A 20,091-nucleotide genomic window follows, 5' to 3' on the forward strand; every position below is an offset into this window, starting at 1 on the left:
GGTTTAATTTTTTAACACTACATAAATCATAATTATTGTCTTAGGAGAAATCTACTATTAATATTGGAGAACAAGAAAGACAATGTATGATGTTTACTACAATATCTCAAATTAAATATTTTAATGGTCTACATTTGAACCACCGTATTCTTATGATTCACATGAAAATATGGAAAAACTAATAGGTGTGGCAATAAAACAATACAATAAAATAGTTTGAGATTGATCACAATGAAGATTATATATACTTGACTACATTCTCATTATTCACATTTTCTATCGTTCAACACTTTTTCATTATTACTTTTCATTCAAAAAGCTTATTTTCTCAATTTTCATCATTAAATTTATTAACATTTTGTATCATCTGAAGAAATTGAGGTAACTGAGCAAATTTGCAATTAAAATGACGAGACTAGTCGTAGACATATATAACATATTTAAAATGATCATAATAATCAAATTCTCAATAGATTTTGTGTGACCGTGCTTGACTAAAACCAACATACATCCATATTAATGCAATACTTATCAAGTGTTGAGAGGGATGAGATATCTCAAGGTGCAAACCTTTCTTCAAGTTTTGCACTCAAAAAATAGGTTTGCACCTCAAGGCATTTCATACCTCTCAGTTCTCGATATATCCAGGACTAATACGGATGTATGTTGGTTTTAGTCTCTCTCACACACACACACACATATATATTGATATTGTATCTGAAAATATTCCAAAAGAATGCTTATTATTTCTAGGATTTTTTATGAGCATAAATATGAAGACAACGAGTAAATTCTAACTAACACAACCTTTGAAAAAATCCTTCCATGTTTAGTTTAAACCCAAGTTCAAATATCAATCCTATTATGCAATTTATTAAAAATGAACATTTTTAGTAATTTAAATAAATAATAAAATAAATATTTGATATTACTGATTATAATTGACAATTTTGTTATTGTAATGTCCTCTAATAATAATAAAAATTATAAAAAGAAAATAAAAAACTATAATATTACAATATAGACAAATAAATGACATACAATGAAGAAAAGATAATAATAGTAAATAAAAAATAAATAATGAAGAGAATATAATAACAATAAATAAATAAAATAGTAAATAACTAAACTAGAGTTCTAAATAAACATATATACAAATGAACTATAAAAATAGTAAAAATAAATAAAGTTAACCAAAAAAAAGAGTTAAACTAAAAGAACTATAAAAATAGAAAAATTATGTAAAGTTAAAAAAAAAGGAATAAAATAAGAAAGAATTAAATTAAGAGAAATATCAAATTAAAATAAAATTAAAATAAAAAATAAAAATTTCTTATTGAGACATGGAGTGTGTGCCTGCAGAACCCTTTCCATTGTTTGGTTTATTTAATAGATAATGAGGAAGATGAGATTCATCATTCCTTCCCTCATTCTCCAGGGAGAAAAGTGTCCTAAGACAGAGGATTTATTGGTAGTAGTACGTTTATTGAGTGCTCTGGGGTGGCCAACTGTATAAAGATTCAGTGTAGGTGAGCCTATGGTTAGGTGAAGAGCCGTCCCCAAAATTTTGTTGTGGTTAGCGAGATTCTAATAGCGTTCGACTTTGAACTTACAAGTTGCCTTTACTCTTATTTCTAAAACATTCTATGATAATTAGTTGAATAAAGGTGTGTTGATTGTAAATGTCATAATTGATCTAATTAGTTGTATATTTTAATTTTAGGGTTGTTATATATAGTATCAGAACAAGGTCACAACCCTTGAGACCTATAAATCTTAATATAAATGTCTACTTTTGTTAAATTCTATTATATATATAAATAATTAAAGCTTATTTACCTATAAAAATATAATATATATAAATGATATAGACACAATTTTATGTCATTATTCTCTTTTTTAAAATAATAGAGGATTCAAATTATTTTATTATATATTTTATTTTGAGAGAGGGAAAATAAATTGAATAAATATTAGAAATCTATTTGAATATAATATGTAAGAATTTTTTATTACATTTAAGAGGCGAAGAGATATTAGTGTTTTCATATAAAAATTTAATAAGAAAAAGTATGAAAATTATGTTTCAATAAAATATGTAAGATCTTATTATTAGGAGGAGAGATCTTATTGTTTTTAAATAAAAAAATGAGTAGGAGAAATAATATTGTTTTTATATAAGAATTTAATAAACTATGTTTTTGTTTTTTAATAATAAAATAGTTAGTTTATATATATGAAAGAACAAAATTTTGAAGACACCTACCACATTCACGCTTACAAGTCCTGCTTATAGAAATTACCAACATCATAATCATACCAAAAAAAATTATTTAAAAAGGGTTTGTTGAATCTTGGAAAAAAAAATCTAACTCAGTTTAATGCCACGAGATCTTCTTTATATTTAAAAATGGGTTTGTGTTCTCTTGAAAAAAAAAAAATCTAGCTCAGTTTAATGCCACGAGATCCAAGAAGGATGCACTTCACTAATGTTTACCTAAATTTTAAGATCAAGTTTGATTCCTCTAATGCTAGCAAATTAACTCGGTGCCACCAGTTTGGCCTTAACTTATGGTTGGGCTAATGTACAACATTGCCTTTTCCTTCTGCTCGCAACTAATTGACCTCCTCACATTTCATGCAATATATATTTTGACATACAAATTAGCGAGGACCGTGGCTGGGTACTGTATAATACCGTTGCTGAATCAAACTTTCGCCTTCTTATTACGGGGTTGCAGTAAATACCTCGTGCTAACGACGAAGAACCTAAATAGCTATTAACTAGCAATTGTCCCAAAAGGTACAAAGAGAGGCTGATAGGATTAGTGAAAGGAAGAAAGTTCTATAGATAGTCAAGCATATGTAAAGGTAAGTAGTGACGAAGGCAATAACCACGTTGACCATCCTGTACCAGTACATTTGATATTAGAAGAACAAAACCAAAACCAAACCATTCATATTAATATAGTAAGTGTAGAACGCGTTCATACTTAAAGCTCAATAGGTTCAATAGATTATTGGCAGCATGGTTTTTTTCTAAATGAAAAGTAAATTACAACGTTGTACATGGTAAATGACATTACTGGTTGACAGTAGAACTAAAACATTAACATTATTAAAATTTTGAAACCGATTTTAAATTCATGTATTGTATTTTTCAAAGTATTTTGTTTTACATACTTAAGTCCTCAAATATAGTGGTTTTAGATTCCATTTTGGCAAACCCACCATTCAAAACAATATGTATTTCTCTGGCCCTCAAAGCAAGCTTTTAGCACTTATTAATCTATGCTCTGTCCAAGATACAATTCAAACTTTCATTTTCAAGCATTTTAAGAGGCAAAACAGTGCAAATATTTTAAATGTTCTATTTACTTGTCTGAATTTCTACAAATAAAATATATATCTTACATCCCCACCCCACCTTTAAGGGGTTTAAAAAGAAGAAAGAGCACTCTCAAAAAAATAAACCTTTAATATAAGGTGAATTTTTAAAAATTTACATCAAGAATTTGATTCTGGAAATTTCTGCAATCCCTACACATCCTTCCTTTAAAGGGCATTTTACAATTTGGCTTTCCAAAAATGGAAATAGTCTCAACCAAAATTTTCAGTTATACTCTAATCTGTGTCTCCAGATAACAACTCGCAATGATCGCCAGTTCACACAAAACATTGGTCACACACCAGTTGCCCCCACTTAACACTGGTTATGCATCACTCATTCGCAATAGGTTAACAAGTTTCTTTGATATCCAATTCTAACAATAGTTTTAGACCATATTTGTGTTTTGCTTCCTCACATAATCTGTGTCTCCAGATATTTTTCCTTCTACACTCCCATACTCCCATACACTCGTTTTCCTTCTACTCAGACCAATCATCTTCAACTTTGATTTCAAACCAAGAAAGGGGTTCAAGGTTTCTACAATTTCAAATTCAATTAAAATGATTTCAATTTCTTGGAATTTTCTCTGGATCAATCTTTGTTGCCCCAAAACTGTTTATACCCTTTTCCATAAGTAGGATACATACGCAGCGACATTTTTCACTCAAACCCTGAAAAAGAACAAGCCTTCAGGGAATTTCGTCTGGATCTTTTATCATTAATGTAAACAAAGAAACACAATCTATAAATTCTCACTGTTTTCTTGAAAAAGGAATCATAAGAATTTACATTTTAAATGGCAAATATGAATACTTTCGAAATTGTGATGAGTTTCTTCTTCCGTATCTATCACATAAGTAGTTTTAGTGCCACCCCATTGTTGGCCACTCTTCGCCGCTACATCTGTAACCTGGACACTTTGCCTACTTCAATCGCCCTGCACAATTCACATCTCTCTTGCTACAGGATCTACGCATAAATTCTGCACTCAATGGCTCCACAATTATAGCCCCAAGCATAATTTGTCAGGGATTACCCTAGATTTGTCACGGTAACAATCTAGAAAGCAAATACTCAAAACTAATTGATTGAATATATATATATATATATATATATATATATATATATATATATATATATATATATAACAATAGTGTGGAGTTATTTCAACGAGGCTTGTCAAGGTAATCCCAGCTATTGTGGATCATGAGGCATTACTTTAAGAGACAATTACGAGATCAGTTTCAAAGCAGAGCTGTAGGAGATGGATCAAACAACAGAGCAGAACTTAATGCTTTTTGGTAGATTCTGAAAATAGCAATAGAGAAAGGTTTAAATTGTCTACAGGTGATAAGAGATTCCAAATACATTGCAGAGAGGTCAAATGGAAATTTCAATCAGGAAAATTTGCAGCTGGCCCATCATTGGACGAAATCAGAGAAGCAAGGAAAAATTCCATGTCATTATCTTTTCAGCATGTCTGCAAGGGATATATATGAAGGCTGATATATTGTTCAAGTAAGCACTGAGGATGCAGAACAGATGGATGGAGACGATTGAATACCCCATCTGGACCTTCTCATTCAATTTATTTCTAATCAAGCTATTATAGTAATGACCTTTTGGATGGCTGTTTTGGAAGCAGTGTCAAAACTTAAACATCATACTTACCCTAAAATTATTATAATTGTTTACATGCTTTCCACGACTTTAATTGCATACCATAGTTACACATAAAAGCCACGACATTAATCACATAACAGTTTGAAATAGTTCAGCATGCCTTCATAACATTGGAGATATTCCAACTGTGTTCATATTTGTCACTAATCCTGGATGACTTTAATTATAGTTCTCAGACCCTCTCCTTTAAGCATGTGATCAAATGCCTTGTTGATATCAGCAAAAGAAACCTTGTCTGTAACAAATTTATCCAGTCCAAGCTCCTACAAATTTAACAATAAAGGAAGGAAAGATTAAAACTGTAATTATAACTCTAATTAGATATGATAAGCATAGATTGCTCCCGTCATGGTACGGACAAAAAAAAAACAACTGGGAAATATGACCTGTTATAGACATTTTTGTGCCTTACAGGATGAAGCATGAAATGTCGATAATCTAAGGGATCCAAAGTCCCTAAACATGTTGTTCCTACCCCTAGAGGAACAAGGTCAGCAAACCACAGCACTGAAAATCAGTTCTCCACCTGAAAACACTCAAAAACAAGCTATTTCTGGATCATGTCAGCTGCTCCACTGAGCATCTGCGCTGAATGTCAACTGCTCCACTCTGTACCTGCGTTGAATGTCAAAAGCAATGAAGGCTACCTGCACTGGGCGAGATTGGCCAAGTGGCACAGTCATTCTGCAAGGTGTCAAATGCCCAGGAAGCTTCCAAAATGACACTTGGATCAGGGAATTCGCCTTGTGATGAGTAAGAGGATCTAGATCTCCAAGTGGAAGCAAGAAACTCCAAGTGGACTCAAGAACTGAAGTATAACTGAAGTGGGAGAGGACACTAGTCAGCTTCATGCCAACCTCAAGCTGACTCATCCTTTCTCCAAATCTCCTATATATAGAGCTCTCTCATGAGGTCTATGGAGGCTGGAATTTTGTGCAAGTAAGGAAGTGCTGTTGGTTTGAGTATAGAACTATTGGGTGATTGCTTTGAGGGAGGTGAAGAGGAGATTTCTTTCTGCTGGGAGGTGTTGCTGGATTGGGCCTCTTATGGTTGTAACACTCTCAGAACTTTACTTCTTCCATTAATAAAGCATTTGAGGTTCTTCTATATGCATGTATCTTTATGGTGTATTGATGCTTGTATATTTGATTTATTCTAATCCTTGAATCAATTATGGATGTATGCTTCTTGTAGTTTCCCTTTCTTGTGCTTTTGCAGGATCTTTGTGTAGCTGGGACAGTGAAAGAGCAAGGAGCTGGGAGCAAGCAGCAAAGAAGGAAGATTGGATCAACCATTAGCGGAAGATAACGGTTAGTGGATCCCTTTCTCCTCTCTCTTACATCTCATAAAGAAGTAATCTTGAATAGCTTTGAATTCAGTTGTTGCTGAGGTACTATCACCCTTAGAGTGGGATAGGGTCATTCCGTATTGGGTACTTTTCCCAACAACAAATTGGCGACTCCACTGGGGATCGTATCTTGTTGGTTGTTTGTGTTTTTTCTATTCATTTCATAAACAAAGGGAGTACCGAATCGAACTGTATTTGAATCTTTCAAATGCAAAGTAGAGGGCAGCTACTCTAGCTCAGTTTCTGATTTGAAGAGCTGATCCACAAGGACTCTAATAAGCTCTTAGTGATAGCTTTTCATCCTCCTTGTCATCCCTTAGTGTGTCCTTGACTGATAGCTTCTGATTTGAGCAAAAACTGTGAATTTTTGAGCAATCCGTGACCCGGAAACCAAGAGAAACGAAAGTTTCGTTCTTCAGTGCAGGCTGTACAAAGGCTGTCTGCATTTCAGCGCAGTTCTCGAAGGGGCTACCTGTGCTGAAGGTCAAACAGGCAGTGTACCACCTGCGCTGGACCAGTCCTGCCTTGTGCTACTGGGGTTTCCTGCTGTTTCTTGCCCTGTTTTCACTCTTGTTTTTGCTGTTTGTTACCAGTCAGTGTGCCTATCTGAAACCAACTTTCCTTGTCACTATTCCGCCTTGGTTGTATAAAGAAACTGTGTTTGTTCTTTGTGTATTTCTTATACATTTACAGTTTCCCATAACGAAAGTGAACTAGTCTTGCTGTGGCCTCTTAGATCTAGACCTGTGATAAAGTGTCGTTTTGATCTTAAGAGTTAGTTTGTTTGCTGTTCATAGCTGATTGAGCTTTTGCTTTCGTCATTTGGTTTGAGTTTATATATTTCTAGTGTCGAAACAAGTAAATCTTAAGGTGTCTTTTGATTTTGGACAAGCTTGTTTGCTTTCACTTGAAATTGAATTCAAAATTATACAACAGCTTTCTTTTTGCATTACACCAACATTAAGAAAGAGAAAAGAAATACTTGCATTGTGCATGTGCATTATGACAGTTTGCATGTTGATTTAGGAAAAAGTGCATTAGTGTGTGCTCTATGATCTGTGTGAAAAGATGTTATCTTTCTTTTCCCTCAGTAGTTAAGATTTTCAAAGTTGAAAGATTGAAAAGCTTGCTTATCATCTTAGACTGCATTTAGGAGTGTTATCATACATCTCGTGGTGATCCATAAAGGCAAACTGCTAAACAAGATCAACCTTAAAATAAATTGAATTTACATAACAACGCATTGAAACATAACACAAACACATAGAGGTCTAAGCTAGAGACGTGTTCCGGCGTCGTTAAACGTGATATCTTAGCGCTGAGTGGTTGGGTGATTCCTCCACGGTGAAGCGATAAGTATCAATACGGACTTGTGCTCCCACGTACCGTCGCGTATATATTGGGAGACCCCTATAGGAATAAAGCCTTTATCCAATAGGAAACCGTGTCGGCCGCCCTACTGATCGCAATGCAGTGAACACAACATTCACGAAGATCGACCACTCATACCGTAAAACGTATTCTGTGGTTTTGCGAAAAGTTTGGCACACCCTCTGCCTAGAACTCCAGAGCAGTTTCTTTTGGCCTTTTTCAAACTCTATAACTGAAAAAGTCCATCCGAGCATTTGTCACTTCGGGCTCGTTAAAACATCGAAGGAGACTAGAGTCATCTTTAGCTTTTTCTCGACTCTTAAAAAGTGAAAAAGCAAGTTGTGTCTAAGCATCGTTATAAAATTTATTTTAAACGGAACATAATCACCTCCTATTCCCGCGTTGATCTTAAGTTGAGAACATGGAACGCCCCAACCAAGGAATTCCACATGATGGAAATCCTAGTCCATTCTCCTCTTGGGGAGAAGTTGGTGCGCCCCACATGGCCACATTGTCACTTCCAGGACTGACAATTGGCCTGCCTATTTGGCTATTCTCAACCAATGTAGTTCAGAACACCATAGTTCCTGAACAGTCGAGTCAACAGTTAGATGAGTCTAGAGCTGCCCACCAGCCTTCAACTTCCTATAACTCTCCCTCCAATCCTTCATCTTCGCAAGGTAGAGCCGGCAAAAGCCAAGCTCCCATGGAGAAGAAGGAGAAGAAGAAGAAGGAGCCTAAGGCGACTGGGGGCAAGCAAAAGACATCTGACAAAAATCCACACACAGCACAGACCGGGCCTAAATCGCCATGTGTCATATGTAGAGGAGACCACTTCCATAGAGATTGTCCCTGTATTCCCCGGATACTAAGGGACTGGTCACCTCGTTTGCACAATTCGGGAGCATCAACCTCTGATAGCCACGTTGATTGCTTACCGTCAACCAGCGAAAGTGAAGGTTCAAGACAAAGAGGGGGAGCAAGATCCCCCTGCAGACTGTGTGAAGGCGATCACGCCATCCACCGTTGTCCCTTCTTAGACGAAGCGAAGAGAGTTTTGGAATATCGTCCGGTTTCACCGGTAATGCTTCCTCCTGGATACAAAAAACTCGTGCCAAGTCCTTCGTTGGTTGAAAATACAGCTGGCCCGCTCAAGTGGTCAGCTGAAGCGTCAGTCATTGAAAATGAACCTACTGAATCCAGACCAGACGAAATTCTAAAGGTCGATACAGCAGTTGACCCGGTTCTTCCTTCAGAGGTTTCATCCTCAAATGACACCGTCACTCAAGATTCATCTTCAAATGACACCCTCACTGAAGAGAATAAGGATGACACCATCCAGATTCTTTTCATCAACACAGATTCTGATGAGCATCAGGGCAATGCGCCCATTCCTTTATCGCAGGAAGGAACATCGTCAGGGTCATATCCGGCCGTATATTCGGTCCCACCACCAAGCAACCTGGTTGTGTCCTTTGATTGGAACCAACTAGGTAGACCCCGGTTACCAGCCAGTATACCATTCAGAATCATAGTCCAAATCTACAGAATGGTAATGGCTGGAACTATCATTGATGAGGGGGCATCTGTGAGTATCCTTTCCTCTATTGCTTGGAAATCACTAGGTTCCCCAGAGCTTTTGCCTGAGATAAGAAATCTCTCGGGTTTTGATAAAGGAACCAGTCGACCGTTAGGGATCCTCCCCAATGTACCTGTTACATTGAAAGGGAAGACCGTTCAAATGAACGTGATGGTCGTTCAAGGACCCTTGGATTATAACCTACTCCTTGGACGAGACTATATATATTGCATGGGAGCTATAGTCTCCTCACTCTTTAGAGTAATGTGTTTTCCTCACGAAGGAAGAATGGTCAAGCTCGTAGACCAACTTTCATTTCCGGGATCACGCATCGGAAATAGTCACATACCAACCCTCAATGGTCTATTCACCCAAGAAATGTCTCCACCCCCAGTCCTCCTTCCTGATGAGTGCGAGTGATTCAGAAAGATGGGACTGGAACCCAGGGGGCATGCATCCTGGTCTGCTTTGGGCAGAAGAAACCTTGGGTATAAGGTAGAATTTCCGCGAAAGAATGTGACTAGTCCGTACCCCGTCCATGGATGGAAGAGGGGTTGTTCTAGAACATAATTCTTTTGATAAGGTTACTTGTCTGAAAAAGGTCATTCACCATTGTCTACTTCGGTAGACAGTGCCGAAGAAAGAGATTGATTTGTGGAAGCAAATAGAACCATCTTTGGGTAACCAGGAAGAGGCAAACCTCACCCTTTAAAAGAAATGTTTTGACGGATAAGCAGGGGCAGCCTTGAAATTTTACTTTATACTTGGGGGCATGCAACCTTTTGGAATGCAAGCAAGGGACGACTATTTATTTTTTTAAATTTTTAGGTCCTCCCTTTAAACCTGTAGGTCTAACCCTTTAAACTCGTAGGATTAGCCGTTTCCAAACTTGCATGAAGAAAGGAGCGGAGCATAGCTTCGTGAGATAAAGCTCCATAAAAAATAGCTATCTCATAAGAGACATTTCTTATCTTATGACTGGTATAATCGAGCAGTTTTACCGCGGAATTTATGCTCGTTAAAAAATAGAAAAGCGAGATCCGAGCAGTTTTAGCGTCATAGTTCATGCTCGTTAAAAAATAAACATAAGCTTTTGAGCAGTGTTTTGGCGCATTCAAGCTCATTAAAAAATGAACCCATCTCGGTAAATAACCACTGTGATCGTAAATTTATTAGCCATAAAAAGCCTTGGTCGTGTTTACACCCGCCACCTCCATTTCATTTGGCCAATCGTTCACCTCCATATGATTGTTTACCCATTTTGAGGAACATCTGCGAAGAGTGATTTCACTTAGCCATCCTTGTGACACTGCCGTGATTGGAAAATTCCAACCTGTACGTGGAATCTGCTGCTATCCCTGTTTATCACTCGTTCCTCAAAAGACGAGTCTTCTTTGAGCTCTTTTCTCCTGACTCGTAAAATATGAAAAGTTTGCCGAGTTTTGGCCTTCCAGCTCGTTAAAATGACCGGAAGAGCTATCCCTCCTCTAGATTTTAATCTTTTTGGACCTGAGGGATTATTGCACAAAAAGATCGAGCGCTTGTTTTGTTCGGCTCGTTAAAACTATCGAAAACGCATCTCTTCTGTATTGTTTTATACTTTTTCGGACTTAAGGGATTAGATGAAGAAAAAGGAATTTTGGAGTTAACTTTCTGTACCTTTTCAGACTCTCTAAAAATGAAAAGGACCGAGTTTTCCTTGTCGTTAGACTTGTTAAAATGATTAAATAGCGACAAACTTGTCTTTAGACGAGAACGAGTTTCCCTATCGCTAAGCTCGTTAAAACATAGCGATGGGCTTGCCCGAAGGGCAGGTTATAGAACAAGCATATGTTATCCTCCTCAAGCTTGACAAAAATAAAGAGGTACTGGTTAGAAATGACTGGGGAAAAATTGGGAGAACCTCAAAGCTTTAATGGTAGCAAGTCGCTCTTGAACATGACACTTTGTCCTCCGTATCACATCGGGTTGGGTTGTTTCATTCACCGGTCTCGTCACCATGGTCCTCGCCAAACCATCCACATTTGGGGTAATGCTACCGATCCATCACATCAGTGTCGTTATATGTTCAAGAGTTGTTGTTCAGAAAGAGTCAACCGTGTCCCATCCACTGCCATATATTATCCTTCATCCACCCATGATCGCCACCCTGAATCATATTTCAAAGATTGTTTTCACCTCCACTAAAATTAGCTCCGTTCCGCGTCACTGATGTGGGATTCATTAAGGCCCTCCTTTGACGGATCGCTTCTTGTCGACTTCAGCTCATTATCCAAGAAGTTGATCTAGGAACAACCCGCTCAGTACTTTGAAGCTTGCATGCCTCAATGGCAAGTTTCTCACTTCCGGCGACAGGTATACATCAATGACCTTCAACCAGAAGATTTTGCGTGGTGTTCGACGCCAAGTCCTTTATTCACACCACGTGAATTGTACTGCAGTACCTTGAGGGTCATTGTCATTATTGGTGATTCCTCTCGCGCTTGTTAACGGTTTACATTATTGACCGGTAATCGAGCGATGTCTTTCCATGTTCGACTTCAGCGCAATTCTCACATGGATCGACTTGTACTTAGAGTGAAGATAGAACGAGTTTGAAGACCCCGGATCTAGTTTCATCCATCCGGGATGCGATATATATTCAGGATATAAAGACATTTGATATGTACATCATTACAACAGATGATCATCCTACTCAAAGGATGATAATTTCAGCAGAGAATTATCAGTCTACCATCAGACGATCGTCTGTTCTATGTACCAAAATGAATTTATAAAGCTGAGCATGGGAATGCCCGCCTCAGCTAGATCATGAAAGCAGAATGAAAAATAATGTATTGTATTGTATTTTATTACAGGGCACCTCTCAGCGATTGAATGAACTTCGGATCCTCCTGATAAAGCATTTCACCCGATAAACGACCTCATACTTTAGGGGGCAACTGTTATAGACATTTTTGTGCCTTACAGCATGAAGCATGAAATGTCGATAATCTAAGGGATCCAAAGTCCCTAAACATGTTGTTCCTACCCCTAGAGGAACAAGGTCAGCAAACCACAGCACTGAAAATCAGTTCTCCACCTGAAAACACTCAAAAACAAGCTATTTCTGGATCATGTCAGCTGCTCCACTGAGCATCTGCGCTGAATGTCAACTGCTCCACTCTGTACCTGCACTGAATGTCAAAAGCAATGAAGGCTACCTGCGCTGGGCGAGATTGGCCAAGTGGCACAGTCATTCTGCAAGGTGTCAAATGCCCAGGAAGCTTCCAAAATGACACTTGGATCAGGGAATTCGCCTTGTGATGAGTAAGAGGATCTAGATCTCCAAGTGGAAGCAAGAAACTCCAAGTGGACTCAAGAACTGAAGTATAACTGAAGTGGAAGAGGACACTAGTCAGCTTCATGCCAACCTCAAGCTGACTCATCCTTTCTCCAAATCTCCTATATATAGAGCTCTCTCATGAGGTCTATGGAGGCTGGAATTTTGTGCAAGTAAGGAAGTGCTATTGGTTTGAGTATAGAACTATTGGGTGATTGCTTTGAGGGAGGTGAAGAGGAGATTTATTTCTGCTGGGAGGTGTTGCTGGATTGGGCCTCTTATGGTTGTAACACTCTCAGAACTTTACTTCTTCCATTAATAAAGCATTTGAGGTTCTTCTATATGCATGTATCTTTATGGTGTATTGATTATTGTATATTTGATTTATTCTAATCCTTGAATCAATTATGGATGTATGCTTCTTGTAGTTTCCCTTTCTTGTGCTTTTGCAGGATCTCTGTGTAGCTGGGCCAGCGAAAGAGCAAGGAGCTAGGAGCAAGCAACAAAGAAGGAAGATTGGATCAACCATTAGCGGAAGATAACGGTTAGTGGATCCCTTTCTCCTCTCTCTTACATCTCATAAAGAAGTAATCTTGAATAGCTTTGCATTCAGTTGTTGTTGAGGTACTATCACCCTTAGAGTGGGATAGGGTCATTCCGTATTGGATACTTTTCCCAACAACATGACCACACAGTATTATCTACAATTATGGTTTGAATAAGCTGTTACAACTATGTTATGAAGTCTTACCCCATTCAAATACATCTCTACAAGGCCTGGCAAATCAGTACGAGGCTTATAATTTCCAAAGAAGGTTCCTTTCAACGTTTTCTCGCTCAGAAAGTTTACAGGATTCGTTTTAAAGACTGCGTCTGAACGAGGGACCCCTGTTAAAACGGCTACACCCCAACCCTGCAAAAACAGAACTCTGATATCAAACATATGCATTGCCTGCATTTTCTTAATTAAATCGAAGCAATCAGTTTAAACTTTAAAGCTACAACTTAGAATTGAAATGATTGATGTATCTTAAACCAAAGGAAACCAAGAGCTAGTACATCATGGCAGCATTCCAAAGCTTGAACCATGGCCTCAATACTCCCTGTGCATTCGACGCTGCAGTCCACCCCTCCATCAGTTTTTTCTGCAATTACCTGTAAACATTTTTTATAAGTGTTTGGAAATTAAGAGTCTACATTGCTTTGAATGGATGGTGAATGAGTGCACTCCATGCGAAAACTTAAAATCTTCCCCACCTAAGTACTAAAGTACCACACTAGTCAAAAGCAAGCAATACTCTGATCTGGGAGAGAGTTTTATGATCATTTTGGGCAGCTCAACCTACCTGCTGAACAGGTTTTTCGTACTCTTTAGGGTTTATAAATTCCGTTACTCCAAATTGTTTTGCTGAGAAAGGAAAGATTACAAGAAAGGGTTAAAAAGGCAATTCTACAAGTCAACATATCAACAAATGTACACAGATTTTCCAATAATGGAAGTGGGAAATATACAATTACCTCGTTCATATCTCTCATTATTGAAATCGATTCCAATTATTCGAGCAGCTCCTGCAATTCTTGCACCTTCACAAGCCTGCGTAGTTAAACTCGGGTCAGAAGGCTAACATATAATTAAACTCTACCCTCATCATATTGGTCCCAATGAAAATGCAGGTAGGTGAAGTGAACAGAATAGTCCCTAGAAAAAGGTTTGAGGACTTTAAAACTGCAACATATACTAATATGCATACAGTGGAACATAAAGAGGGCACTTGTTATTAGTACTTACAACAAGCCCAACAGCCCCCAGGCCAAACACTGCTACTATCGAACCCTTCTTGGGTTTTCCTGCGTTCAAAGTAGCACCCATCCCTGATTCCACAACAGAGAAGAATTTTACACAACAATTCCAGTCAAAGAAACCATTATCTTTACACTGAACATTAACGTCTGCTCATTATCACAAAAGTAACAACAATCAATCATATGATCCCTATCAATCATAATCACCATTCATCCATCAAGAATCAAAACCACCATGGGCCATGGCGTGAAGATTGAAATTAAGATTCATGAACCAAAATAAACCAAGGTACTCAAACATTAAACTATCCATTGTCAAGAATCTAGAATCAAGAGTCAAACCTGAAATCATAACTCAGTAGTTTTATGTTTGAGTGAAATTTCTGCCAAGAATCAGCAGATTTAGGAGGGGTTAGGTAGCTTCAGGAGGGTCAATCTTGCTCTGGGGCAGACTGCCGGGTCTAGCTCAAACCAACTCATCTAGGGTGGAGAATCACGTAGACTCAGCGACTCGAGAGTCTGCGAAGAGTCATGTAACTATATAGGTTTCGTTCCAAACAAAGTCATTCTTTGTAAGGTTGAGCCCAGAAACCCATTCTCATTACTTGAGTTACAGAAAGCCTTTATGTCGCTTCAATCCATGCCTCGTTGTAGCTCATTCTTTTGTGTGAGCAATATATGTACTGCTGGGCAATTCCTTAGTGTTATGGTTTGTTCTATCGCTTGGAATTATTCCTTAGTTTCCTATTGTGTGATAAAGTGTTGATGTGTTTCCCCTTCTTCACTCGAGATCGTCAACACACTGTATTGGTTATTTAATGATCTACAACTTCACTGGTTAATCTTTGCAATACTCAGAACTGCCACCGCACTCTTATTGATCATCATATGCTTCTGCTGGGCTCGATTGCTGCTTACAGTAACTGCCCCTGTGTTGCACCGATCCATTAGGGTCCACTTGTTTTCCTTTCACCTAGGGCTGAGCAAAATCAATTGAGTTCTGCCCTCATGTGCAGAATCAGTTTTCAAATATCTTTCAAACAAAATATGGAACAAGCACAATTGTGTCCAGCCAAATGTAACACACTACAATGCTTAACAAACATTATGATAAATAAGCTAAATTAATAAGTGGATGAACACATACAAGAAGAACATGTCACAATCCAAGGGTTGGATTCCAATCCTTCTTCAAAGTATTGACACAGATCTCTCCATTGTTTGCAATATTAGGGTGGAAGATTTTTGTGACAAAATACCCTGCAGTCCAAGCCAATTATTAATATCAAATGACACAAGTTTATTTCTCAGTTTTTACATGTCATGCATCCCCCTTATACTTGATTTAGATAAGCAGTAAGCAGAAAAACGGAAAGGATGTCCTTCTAAAGCAAATATAATATCCATTTAAGAGAATGAAAATAGGATGAAGCATCATAAGGATCAACAATTACCCTTGGGAGGAGAGTTGGGAAAATCAGGAGTTAGAACTAGTTTCATTTGAAAAACACCAGATTCATATGTAGTGCCAGCTGCAATAAAAAGCATCGACATGTAAATATAGCTATGCTTCAAAAATCTAGTAATAACCATGCAAAAAAATAATGAAACTTATGAACAAATGATCCCTTTCTCAAGCATTGAACATCCAAAATATGTTGCATTGTGCTTGCTGAATTATTCATTTATAATGTACCTGGTCCTTCAATGTCCGCAAATATGGTCGAAAAGTTGTCATCATTCACCACCACTTTTATACCTTCGGGAGGTGATTCATCGAGACTCTTCAACTCCTTTGCAATTTATTTTATCACCCTGGGTGGGAGGTTCTCGTTTTCAGCCTGTAACAGAAAATTTAAATGTATTTATGTATGAAGATCTACTTCAAAATGGAAAGCATCGCAATAATCTACGCCTGACAGCAACCATATTAACTGATCATAAGCAACTAAAAAAATATAACAGCCTACATGCAATATGCACCACTGTCTAGGATGTTGGGGTTTTACATTCTGTAAATTGAAGACTAGTTGGAACTCTGCATCTTTAATTTAAGCATTGAGGAGATGAAAGGAAAAGGGACTTTCTTGCAGTGCTGAAGAAACAAAACTATGCCAAAAATATATGTATTGGTAAACATTCACAACATGCCAATTACTGATAGCTATTTATGTATATGCAAATGGTAGTAAGAGCTGAAAGGCCCCAACTATTTACTGATGTAAGGTTTTTACTTTTGAAAGGAAAACAGACTTTCTTGCAGTAAAAAATAAACAAATCTATGCATAAGGAGCTAAAAGGTCCCATCATCCATCAGCTGGGTCAGAATTTCTGCCATGTCCCACTGATACAATTTGCCTGGAATTCAACTTGTAGCAATGGCTGAAAACATCTACTTGTTGATTTGGCGGAGGGAACCCTCCCTATCTAGCAGGTAAGGTAAGAATGACAACTTCAGTTAAAGAATGTGGTAAGGGAAAAGAATAGATAACATAGTCAAGGAATAAAAACCACTCGCCATGACAAGATAAAGGGGCCAGGTATTCATTTCTATCCATATTGACCAAATTTGACAAGATAAAGGAGCCAGGTATTCATTTCTATCCATATTGACCAAATGTATCGGGGTGCAAAATGTGCACATCATTAACATAATTGCCCGTATTATGATTTGTCATAATTTTTTAGAGTTTCCACCTACCGATCTTAGAAGAAAAATAAAACCCTAATATTACAGGTAAAATCAGTTAAAAGTTACCACAATTCCTGCTTAACTTTAACGTTTTATCATGAAAGATTTTTCACTAAAGAATATGGAACCAGGAAGCACCGAGAAAAACAGAGAAAGCAAACAAATGCAACTCGTTTATAATAAAATAATTTTGCACCTTGAAAACAGAAGGCATATTTTACTTACCATGAAATCAGAAGCAAAATAGTTTACTACAGCGCATATAATGCTTGTCCAAATTTCTGAAAACCCTAAAATTGGCTGTCCACACCTTTGGTTCTTCTTTACAAGAAAATATCTCTTTTCAGGTTATCTCTGTCTTCAGCTGTATGTACCGGCAAGATGATCAAAAGTTGTCCAAAACTGTCTCAGCATTCACATACATGATCTCTTTCGAGCGGTTGATCTTCCAATCACACTTGAATTTGGACGGAAGGCAATATCTGCATATTTCAGAATCCATGTCAGAATGTTAAATTTCGAGTCCATGCACGAACTCCCACCAAATAATGACAATCAGAAAGTCATCTAGTTTATGCATTTCGCTTCCGTAGTTCTGTTTTCTTAGCAGAACCATGAATTAAAGCCAATATATATAGGGTCAGTTTCAGTGACACCCGGTCACAGGGCTCGCATTGTCTTTTCGACGTGTGAATCCAGAAAATTTGTACTCATGTGTGCAACTTAAAAAAGTGGGTGCAAGGAAGAGTTTTCGAGCCTGTGACCACCCACCCAGCAAATGCAGGCGATGATTCCACAAGACTCGAAACCATGACCTTATAGAAAACCCCAAAACAGAACCAATTAAAATTTAAAAGAAATACAAGAAGTCGTGAATTCTTCTACTTGTGAGAAATCTAAAGAAAGATAAACTGAATTTCTACAAAGAAATGTTGTCTTGCCCGGATTTCTCCATGAATGTAAAGTTATATTTGTGCATACGAATAATCAACAATTCCAGTAATTCACATGCTTAAAAAAGCCCAGAACGCAAATTTCAATGCCCATATTTGCAAAGCCCTTAAAAGATGCAACTCCCGAAAGATATCAGAAACGAATCTCTGAAACCGGGGCCAAAAAACCAAGCAGCAATCTAAAAAAGACCTCGTCTACTGAATTGAATTCTCAAAGCCTCAATCAACAAAATTAACCGATTCCCATGACATAAAACCCTAGCCCACTTGAAACCGGGGCCAAAATGACGCAAGATAGAGCCGATTCAGAGTGCGGCAAAGGAACCGAACCCCATACCGAAACCCTCGCGAGCTGCGAAACAAGATTCAGAAGTGAAGATTCGTTGGATCCGTTTTAGCTTGCGCTAGCATTTCTGTCGATTGTCTAGTCCGAACCTCGAAAACAGAAGAAACTGAAGATCGGCCCATGCATTCAATTCAAACACAATTTCACAGAAAACACAAGACAACAAATTAACGTCAGCTGAAGAGAATTCCAGACACTTACTGTTTAGACGATAATTCACTTCACTGAAATCGAGCTCTGTCAAACCCTCAACGGCAAGCCTGCAGTCGATTAACAGAAAGAAGATGACAATTATCAGAGTACCAACACAGTATTAAAGAAAGCAACTCCAGTCGATTAACAGAAAGAGGGAAAACAAGTATCAGAGTGCCGACACAGTATTAAAGAAAGCTGAAGTTTACTTCAAAGAGACGGTCCGAACCTAACGGAAAATTCCCGCTCCAAACCCCGCTTATCGCAGAAGAGAAGAAGCGCCGACGCGGAAGACCACGGCAGGGCAGAGGCCGTGCGGAGTCACCGGATTCCGGCAGGCAGACGACTCCTCGCTAGAATCCGTCAGGGTAATCTGCAGGCGAGCGAGCCTGGGAAGAATCGGAAAAGAGTGAAATAATTAAGCAGCATGGAACAGAGATCGAGTAGATAGAGCACGAATCACGGAGCTGTAGATTGGGAAGATAACTGCAGGAAGTTAACACGACCCGCCATTCCCTCGAAGAACCACTCCCTCGCAGAACTGTCCCGCTCTATTCACGAGACTGAAAAACTCCTGGTTATGCCATTCAGAATCCGATGCCACGTGTTAGTATGAGGAACAAAGGAGCCATTCAGAATCCGATGTCACGTGTCAGCACGAGAGCCAAAGGAACGACGAAAGTCTGTTCCAAAGGAAGGCCTATCGGCCTAATTACTTATGTGTTACTTTGAGAATGAAAATAAAGACTTGGTTTCCCGTTATCATTGTCCAATATGAAATTAAACATTTAACATTATGCCCCGAATATTACTTGTGCATGTTTTTATTATTTTTTAAATATGGTTTAGTGTTGACATCGGTGAATCTCAACGATACTATAAGCATAAAGAGAATATATATATATACCTTGAAACCGTGATAAACACTTTCTAAAGAGAGAATAGGAAAAAAAAAAATTATGATGTGTGTGAAACGAATTAAGAAACAGTTACAATTTTTACATGGTTATTTTCTTTTTATTATATATATATATATAATTTTGTTATGTTTTAGGATTAAAAAATATGGAAATGGAAAGTTAAAAATTATTATTTTTATTAGGTTATTTTTAAAGTATTTAATTATTGTAATTAATTATTAATTAAGGGAAATCGTTAAAACATGGGAGTCAATTCGATATTATTTAAGAAAATTCACAAGTTAGTGTATATTGATGAAATTAATATTTAAAAATTATGTGTTTGAGATTTTATTTATTGATAATGTCACTAGCCATTTTTGAACTATTAAACCAACATAAAAGTAGTTATAAAATGTTAACTCAAGAAATTTTAATGTGATATGGTTCAATCTATAGATGATAAAAATTAATATATAGAACATAGAAGTAATCATATTATGGTTAATAGA

At 37.5% G+C, this 20,091-nt stretch overlaps 1 protein-coding gene and 1 long non-coding RNA gene across 2 annotated transcripts; both read right to left on the minus strand.

The window, feature by feature from the left end:
* Window positions 1–5,040: 5,040 nt before the first annotated feature.
* On the minus strand, window positions 5,041–15,445 carry LOC149178072 (alcohol dehydrogenase class-P-like). The gene is made up of 7 exons (XM_089421968.1): window positions 15,352–15,445; window positions 14,484–14,644; window positions 14,213–14,288; window positions 14,041–14,102; window positions 13,754–13,849; window positions 13,446–13,607; window positions 5,041–5,337 (listed from the first exon to the last, which is right to left on the minus strand). The coding sequence occupies exons 1-7, from the start codon at window positions 15,443–15,445 to the stop codon at window positions 5,218–5,220; spliced, it is 771 nt and encodes a 256-aa protein (XP_089278094.1). The 3' UTR covers window positions 5,041–5,217.
* A 183-nt stretch (window positions 15,446–15,628) lies between these two features.
* LOC149178073 (uncharacterized) lies at window positions 15,629–19,230 on the minus strand. The gene is made up of 5 exons (XR_016258164.1): window positions 18,890–19,230; window positions 18,690–18,748; window positions 17,415–17,671; window positions 16,194–16,338; window positions 15,629–15,757 (listed from the first exon to the last, which is right to left on the minus strand). It is a non-coding gene; the product is annotated as an uncharacterized LOC149178073 (long non-coding RNA).
* Window positions 19,231–20,091: the final 861 nt, after the last annotated feature.

This window comes from Pinus tabuliformis, chromosome 4_1, assembly GCF_031772625.1.
Source record: "Pinus tabuliformis cultivar Carrire ecotype Pingquan chromosome 4_1, CPIR1, whole genome shotgun sequence".
NCBI classification, from domain to species: Eukaryota; Viridiplantae; Streptophyta; class Pinopsida; order Pinales; family Pinaceae; genus Pinus; species Pinus tabuliformis.

Excerpts from the sequence above, each read along its gene's own strand:
- LOC149178072 (XM_089421968.1), bottom strand. The coding sequence starts at position 15,445 with ATGGATCGGTGCAACACAGGGGCAGTTACTGTAAGCAGCAATCGAGCC. Across the intron at positions 14,289-14,483 it reads TGGGGGCTGTTGGGCTTGTT|GCTTGTGAAGGTGCAAGAAT; the intron begins GTAAGTACTAAT and ends TTAACTACGCAG. Across the intron at positions 13,608-13,753 it reads CTTTGGAATGCTGCCATGAT|GGTTGGGGTGTAGCCGTTTT; the intron begins GTACTAGCTCTT and ends CTGTTTTTGCAG.